This window comes from Tachypleus tridentatus, chromosome 4, assembly GCF_004210375.1.
Source record: "Tachypleus tridentatus isolate NWPU-2018 chromosome 4, ASM421037v1, whole genome shotgun sequence".
Taxonomy (NCBI): Eukaryota; Metazoa; Arthropoda; class Merostomata; order Xiphosura; family Limulidae; genus Tachypleus; species Tachypleus tridentatus.
The window spans coordinates 70,131,049-70,140,068 of record NC_134828.1 but is presented as its reverse complement, the minus strand read 5'-3'; the positions used below and the strand labels follow the sequence as shown (position 1 = coordinate 70,140,068).

Here is a 9,020-nt window from a genome sequence, read left to right as displayed (position 1 = left end):
ATAGACGAGATAAGCTGGTGTGAGATGAAGGAGGCAAAGTTTCCAGCGAGAGGCGTAGAGTTTATTATTTTGGCCTGCAAAGATTTTCTCTTCGCCCCTTGCGTGGCTTATATGGTAGTTGAAGCCAAGAAGGAAACTAAACAAAGAGATTTGTATAAATAAAGAACAACAATGTCTCAAGGGTCTATGGGCAATGTAATGTAACAATGTGACGTTATCATGTCACAACAATAAATTGTGATAGGGTCTTACCTAAAGGAAGATCAGAGCAGGTTATTTAGGAGGAGAGCTAGGTGAATAAACGTTGCCAGATTTTATTTTTGTTACTAGGACCATTATCAAGGTTAAAAGATAAAATACTTGTTTTCATAATTTTAATGCGTTAAATAATATTTCGATCTATTGTATGTTTGGTTTGTATAAAAAGGACATTTTTACCCAAATAATCCTATGGCCGGTTTCAAATTAATTACGTGTTAAGGCATTTTTTTTAAATATTCTCTACGCATATGGCTTTGGTGTTCTTTTCTTCTTATTTCAAGAGATCGAGCATATTGTCCAGCATATCTCTTATCACATTCATATTCTATATTATCTAGGACTTGTTTTTGTTCGTTCTTTAGACTTTTTTTCAAGATGGTTAATAATTTTCTTTTAAGTTATATAGAATTTTACTTCATTTTTTTCTGTAAATAAATGAGTTGTTTAGATTTTTTTATCATACCCTGAAGAAGACAGACCAATGATCTGTTGAACATGTACGTATTAAAATATTTCAGTATGCTTACAAATCATTTGGTCTTATACATACCATATGATATGTTTTTGTTTTTTTTCTGAGAAAGATTTGTTTGTTTGTGGTTGAATTTCGCGCAAAGCAACTTGAGGGCTATCTGCGCTAGCCGTCCCTATTTTAGCAGTGTAAGACAAGAGAAAAGACAGATAGTAATTACCACCCACCGCCAACTCTTGGGCTACTATTTTACCAATGAATAGTGGGATTGATCGTAACTTTGTAACGGCCCCACAGTTAAAAGGGCGAACATGTTTGGCGACCCTCATATTACGAGTCACACGCCTTAACCCACCTAGCCATGCCGGGCCAATTTGCAATTCAAGATCACGTACAAATGAACATTTTATTGGAAGAAAAAAAATTGAAATAGCAGATGATTTTAATATAGGACCTGTATTAAATATTGAAAAATAGATTCACATTTTTGTTTGTTTAGAGTGTTGTTATCCATATTAGTATATTACTAGATACATTAAAGCAGAATAAATTTATTGTTGTTTTTTTTAATTTGGCTCAAAGCTATGCGAGGGCTATCTGCTAGTCTCCCCTAATTTAGCAGAGGGAAAGCAGCTATTCATCACCTCCCACCGCCAACTCTTGGGCAACTTCGTTACCAATGAATAGTAAGATTAACCGCACATTATGAAGTTCTTACGGCTGAAAGGGTGATCGTGTTTGGTGTAACGGAGATTCAAACTCGTGCCTCTCAGATTGCGAGTCGAGCTCTCTAACCACCTGTTTACGCCGGGTAATGGAAACGTCTGTTACTTTTTCAGTCATTTACCATTTCTATACGATTTTTTTTACTTTAATTTTCTTGAACATTATATTCAAAACAAACTAAGTTTCACAGCTAATTGCGTTTTAAAATGTACTACCAGTAAGGAATTCTTAATGTGTTTGGAGCATAAATATAAAAAAACAATTTATTTTTGTATCTATGCCTTAGAACTTCTTGGAAATGTTTCACAAAAGGTGAACAAAAAATCATTAAAGCGCCCTCATAGGATACGTTTGGAACTATAGTTGAAACATTGAGGAAAGGCGATAAGCCTAAGTTAGGGTTAATAAGTTAAAAGTCAGTGTTAGAAAGTATCGTAACAAAACTATCAGTTTATTTTGAAGTACTTACTTAATTTTAGATCTTTTTAGTGCGTAAATTATCCATTTGTTTCTAACAAAAGTAGTGGTATTATTATAATTAAGTTTTAGTATTCATTATCAAATACCTATAAAATGTCGGAGCTTTAACTTGATTAAAACTTCTGACTTTTTGAATTATGTTCTAGTCCATAGTGATATAGATTGACGTTATGTTATTAACTAAGCCTTGAATTTTCAAGGTGAACTTCAAATTAACAACTTGTATAGAGTATAGGACTATTTGTGTTCTCCCAAAGGTATTTTCTGCTGATGCTTATCAAGTATTTTCAACAATAATTGCCAACTATTGTTGTTATTAAAGAAATGATGAAACATCAGTGTGATAATAAACACTTCATCACCCAGTTCATGTCTAGAAAATTCGGAATACCCAAGATACGGTGTAAACCTAAGAATGTGTTTCTGCCCTACTTTTAGGTTATCTTAAGTTATGCTCACAGTATTATTTGTCAGCTAGAAACATGACTGTTGAAAGTTGTTAAAATGTAATAGGTACTGAGGTAGTATTTGAAAGTAATCTAATACGTGTACATGGTTTTGAAATTTAAATGTCTATTGAAAAAAACTGTAAAAGTGTAACTTGTAAAGTGTGTTACAAAGTAACGTCAATTTAAACCTTATATTGAATTCCAAAGGATGTAAAATTATCAATAATTTAAATGTTAAATTACAACTAGAGCTATTCTTATAAACAAAAGTAAGATGGGGGCAGCATCATCTACAGGATATCATTCATCAGATTCTATGTCATCCATCCAAACTAATAGTGAATCAAGTGCTGTTGTTCCAGGATCCACCAGTCTCTCTTCAGATTTAACTCAAAATTTAGGTGTTCAAGGAGGAGGAACAGGAAAGGAAAAGAAACGTAAAGCAGCACCACTTGTATTATCTACTTTAAGAAAAAGGTTTATTAGGAAACGTAGAACAAGTAAATCATTTGATCATACTCAGGTATTTCGTGAATTTCTGGAAGAATGGAGTCTTAGAGATGTTGCATTACTTGTAGAACATTATGAAGCACAAAGTGCATTAAGAGAACTTGTACTTCAAGCAGATTTAGCTCGTCCATCTGCTAAGACTTGTCAACAAGACCTGGGCCTTATATATGAAAGCAAATTTTCATCTGATGTTGACCTTATATATAAAGGAAGATGTTTTCCTGCACATAGAGCTATCTTATGCATTAGGTGTCCTTTTTTTAGAGAAATGTTAAATGATCCTCTGTCATGTGGAAGTCAGATTGCAATTGAAATTGACATACCTGGTATTAGCTTGGGCATGTTTAATGAATTACTAAGGTATCTTTATACAGGAGAGCTCTTGGTTGGTGACAAGTATGAAGGAAATGTTGATACTTTAATACAACTAAGTGAACAGTTTGGAATACCTAATCCTCTTAGAGAGGATATGAAATACTTAATGACTAGCAAACTCTTTGTTGATGCCTGTTTAGTGTTTCGTCACTCATCTGTAAGTTATCATCGAAAAGAAAGCAGTGCTGTGGCTTCTTACAACTTAACTGGTAAAGTAGGCATTAGGCATGGATTTTCTGTTGGTGAATACAGAAATGACCTTGAAGATGAAATTCCATGTCACAAAGTTGTTTTGGCTTCAAGATCACCATTTTTTAAAAATGTGATTCAACGATATCAGAGAAGGTCCAATGAAATGAAAGAACCAGCATTTATGCGAATAGTTTTGGATGATGCCATTGTTCCAAAGCGCTATGCAAAAATTATACTTTTTGCTCTTTATTGTGATACCTTTGATTTGTTTTCTCTACTAACTGAAGTAGAAAGAAATACTTCTTCTGTGTGTTCTGAAGGAAACAGTACCCTCATAGTGCGTAGTTATCAGCCTTCTGTTATTGACCAATTAATGGAGCTATATGAAGTTGCACAGCTATTAGAAATTGACTCTCTCTTACATGGTAAGGTGCATTTTAATTGAAATGTGTGTGTTTTTCTATATATATTATTTTTATGATTTTATGTAATGTTTTCTCACTTAATTGATAGTTCTTTTAGTTGTAAAAGGAAATTTTCTAGTCAGAAGGTTATTAATGAAACTGTTTAGTGAACTCACTTGTAATATTCTATTTGTAAGTAAATTAAACAAAAACTATGTAACAAAATACCAATTAGCTCAGCAAGGTCACGCTTCAACTTTAAACACTGAAGCTTCAAATTATGGCCTGTATATCTCCAACAGAAGATTAAAATAAATTAATAACAACAAATCATTAGACAAACCATTCTACAAGTTAATAACTAACCTAAAATATTCGTAGATTGAGTTTCATTAAGTTTCTTAAGGTTTGATTGTGGTGAGGAGATCATAAGCAGGTCAGTTGAAAGTGATAGGTTGAAATGTTTCTGACATTTTAAAAGGAGATTGAATAGCTAGACAATGAGTTTCATTTGTTAAAAAATTTTGTAAAATGGATAGCTTGCATACGATAGGAGAGGGGAGGCTAAATAATGTGTAAAAATTAAACTTGGAATAAATATTTTTTGTGGTTATTTGAAAAAAAGAAATATTTAAAAATATTTGTCTTCACACACACACGTATATATATTTAAACATTCAAAATAATTTTTAGTAATCTTAAAGCAGTATAAAAATGTTCAAAATGACATCATAATTACTGTTTGTGTCCTCTTCAAAATTTGGTTCTTTTTATTTGACTTATTTACCTCCTCTTTTCCAGAGCTGTAATAGCTTATAGTTATCAAAGCCTTGGCTTACCAAACACAAATAAGGTATCATCGAAAAGAAAGCAGTGCTGTGGCTTCTTACAACTTATTCATTTTAAAGCACTTAAGTCCTAAACCTATGCAGTTCATATTAGCTTAACCAACACTATTCTTAGTAGTAGAAGAACATTTTCAAACTGACTTCTAGTGCTACCTCTTGTAAACATTTTGTGATACGTATCTTATATTGTCTTCTTTCTCTGTAATGGACAAAAACATAAGTTTTGAAAGGCAATCATTCATGCCTAAGCTATTGTCTGTCACATCAATTCCTGTCCAAAAGTATGTGATAAAAAGGCTGGAACTGAATATCGTGTGTGCCATAAGTTATTAGTTTATTTTTTTCATTTGGATGCATTTCAGTTGAGAAACCTAATTCAAAATGGGTATCGAAGCATTTCCCATCTGCTTGTTAACCCTTTTACAATGGGTCGTGAGTCAAAGGTCATGTCATTGCATTTGTTGACACTTATTCAAAATTTTATTGAACTACTATTTTATGAATTTACGTCAGTAAGTTTGAAATCAAATTTTATATTATAATTAACACTTTAATATGTTAGTTAATTTCTTAATTTAAAAGTAAATATTAAAAGAAAACACCTAAACACAGATTTTAGTATGTTACATGGTATGTTGAATGCAGCATTGGTTAAAATTAGATGTTTGTGATACATGGATTTGTACAAATATGAAATCAAATAATTAATATTGACAAGGTAGAATATAAAATAAGAACCTTGTTATTATTCATTGCTGAGGTATGACCTAGGTACTGAACCAAACACAGTGGCCCCATTCACCTCGTTTCATTTTTAGAAACAGTCCCTTATATACACTTACTTCAATATATGACATGAAAAACCTTTCAACACGTCAGAATGTCATCCTCATGGTTTTCTCAGCTATTTTAATCTGTAAAAAGGCTACCACATTCTTTTGATCCAAGATTTCAATGAGATAAGTTGTGCCTTTAGTCTGCTCAAAGTTTCATACCTTTTTTGGACCTAAATACACCTTAGTTATTAAGATTAATAAATTATTGTAGAATTCTATGGTGATTTTTTTATTTTTTTGGTTATTCAGCTGTATGTATAAAACTAACATGTTTTTATGTGCTCTACGTACAAAATTGTAAATGATTTAGCAACCTAAGGCAAGCATCAAACAAGTACAAATGTCATCATAAGTAGAAGATATAACTGTTTTCTACACCTATTTATTTAATGTTCAGTGTTTTAAGAAAAATAAAAGCTTATTTGTAAGTTGAAATAACCTAAATACATGTATAATGTTTAATACTTGAAATGTGACTGTATTACAAAATTTTAATCTCCTAAAGCACAGCCAGAATAGTTCACTTTGTGAAGACTAAAGGTCAGTTTTATATTATTGGATATGGTAACTTGTGGTGCACTTCATTGAGAAATTTGATTTTTTTTAATGTACAAAAGACTTTCAATCTTTGCTAAAATTCTACCAAATTTTGTGAAGGCAGAAATTGGTAGAAGTTTTCTTAAAACATTGAACAATAAATAAATAGGTGTAACAAACAATTATATCTTCTAGTTATGATGATCTTTGTACTTGTTTGATGCTTGCAAATATTGCATCAAAAGTTGTAGTTTAAAAACTTGTATATGTTATACCAAACCCACCAAGAAAGGGTTAACATTGTCTTAAATGTGTCCTAGAAATTCAAGTAACCATTGTTGACAGAATGATAATCTGTATTTTCTTTTTCATATTCCTTTGAATTACCTTTTAGTTTGTGATCTTTTTTTTTCTTGTGTTCAGTCAGATGTAAATCCAAACTTTAATGAACTCATGGTTACTTAAAATTGAATTACTTCATACTGAACTGTTAAGTGAGTGATAAGAGGACTGTCACATATGTGAGTGTGGTCTCCACTTAACAAATTTAAAATTTTGAGCCTTTCATGTGAGAGAAAAAATTTATATTTCCTTTTGTATCTGTCTCAGTGAGAACTGTGGTAAAATTGGATGTCTACTATTTTTATTCTGTACTTCCATTGTGTTCCATTGAAAGGAGAAAAAAATTTGTTTAAATATTGTTGTAAGTCAAGAGAAAACTCGAACCTACAATCAGAGAGATAAGTTAAATGTGGGTTCTTTTAATATCTACTTTTCAATTAAGAAATTAACTCATATTTAAGTGTGAGTTATGATCTACAATTTAATTCCAAATTTGCTGATGTAAGTCTATTAAATAGTAGTTCAATAAAATTTTGAATGCGAATCAACAAACGGGATGACATGGCCTTTAACCTGTGATCCACTGCAAAAGGTTTAATTGATTTAATCATTTATTTAACATGACACTAATCCATTTATTTGATGCAGATAATCTGTTACATTGTTTAATTAATCATTCGTTTTTGAATAGAGGAGTTTGGAATTCAAGACGACTCTCTTGGTTCCTAGAATCCACTATTATTCTTACAGCCTTATCTCTATTGTCATTCAATCTAACCACCCTCACACATCTTAATTGACTGTAAAATTATTTAAATTAGTACAATAGAGATCTCTCCATCAGCTGTTTTAGATTTAATATCAATTTCTAATGAGTGATGTCGAAAAACCCACTTGTTGAAAAATTTATATGCACAAACGGCTCGTTTGGGTTGAGAAAATATTTTACATAGAAGAGTGAACAACGTTTCGACCTTCTTCGGTCATCGTCAGGTTCATATAAATTTCTAATGAGGTAAAATTGAGAAGGTTGGAGGGTGAATGAGAATGTGTGGGAGCCAGTGATCATTTTATGATTAGATATGGTTTTATTATATGGTAAGATTAGTAATATTATAGTTTCAAATCTTAAAACAAAAAACTTTTGTACTGTGAAAAAGCAATTATCTTGGGTAAGTCTTTCCAACAAGGAAAGATGTTTTGAATTAGCTGACATGTCAAGTAGGCCTATGGCCAAAGCAAGTTTTATATACATATATAAATCCTCTGTTTATTTTTATTTATTGTGGAAGTGATAAATTTTATTAACATTTTATAAAATGTCATTATATTTCATGGGATTGATTATAAATCAGGAAAATAATGCAAGTTACTTGTAAAATTATTAGTAAGTACAGGTTAACAGAAATTAAATACACTTAGTTGTTGGGATAAGGTTTATAATTTTATATAAACCTAACTGTATGAAGCTGATTGGTCACATGATGGTGAACAAATGTTTACAAAATGCTGCATTAATTTGATCAAGCATGTGGATACCACTTTAACTTGTCAAATGTAAGGGTGAATAAGATTATCATGTGTAAAATAGTAGTCTTGTTTTGTACATAATGATATTCTAGTGTGCACTGGGTAAGCAGTTTGTTACTTTGAACTAGCAAAATGCTGATTACACACATGCCATCATTACATGTTTATAGTAACACTATCAGGAAAATTTGTTTGTTAATGCTGCTAAAGAATGACTATCATCAGCATGACAGCAAATGCTTAGTAAAGTTTTTATTCTTTTTATCATTACCATTTGTTAAAGCTTTGTTGTTGAAACAATTTTATCACCTTATTTAAAGAAAATTGAGTTGGTAGTTAGGAAATTTATTTTCAATTTTTTTCTATTAAATATTATTACACATTACAATACACCATTAATAAATAATGTTTTTCATGCTTTGTGTCAAGTCAAGAATTAAATTATTTGCAGTTTTTAACTTTCAGTAAATATACATTTGAAAACAATTTCTTACAGCTTATTTACTTTCCATAAGGCCTGTGAGTTATAGACTGAACCCATTGTTTATAATCCAGAATTTCTCAAATTTAAATACACTAAGGAAATATTAATTATAGTTGGTTTTGTGTACCATATAAATTCTGATCATAATAACATTTAGTAGTTCTTTATTGAATTATTGTGTTCAATTCAAATTAACAGAATTAAAGTTTAATAAAATTCTCAGAGTAACTAAATATGTAAAGATTGTAAGATGTCCATTTTTTTTCTATTTCACAGAAATATATAGGTGTTGAATGCTTTGATTTATACATATATACAATTATGAGTTTTTTATTATGTTAATATCATATGTAAAATACAATAAACTCCAATTTTCAAAACATACTATCTGTAGGCAATAAATATTAATACTTTATTGCTATCCCAAAATCAAAGAATTTCCAATTTGCTGGACTTTCAGTAAACAAACATTATTGCACATTCTTCAGAATATTATACACATTTTAAAAGTTTGTTTTAAAAATGTTATATTTGAACTCTTCCACAAATTGATTATTACATAATAGTGCAAAAA

The 9,020-nt window shown here is 30.6% G+C and overlaps 1 protein-coding gene across 2 annotated transcripts in view; it reads left to right on the top strand.

Moving 5' to 3' along the window:
* The first annotated feature begins 1,814 nt into the window (after positions 1-1,814).
* The window catches only part of LOC143249390 (BTB/POZ domain-containing protein 7-like), a 30,018-nt gene continuing 22,812 nt past the window's right edge, over positions 1,815-9,020 (top strand). Inside the window, exon 1 of one of the 2 annotated variants that reach the window (XM_076499159.1) lies at positions 1,815-3,890. In XM_076499159.1, the coding sequence (XP_076355274.1) occupies positions 2,663-3,890 (1,228 nt within the window). In that variant the 5' untranslated portion in view covers positions 1,815-2,662. The remainder of the gene's footprint in view (positions 3,891-9,020) is intronic. The other variant, XM_076499160.1, reaches the window with a different exon arrangement.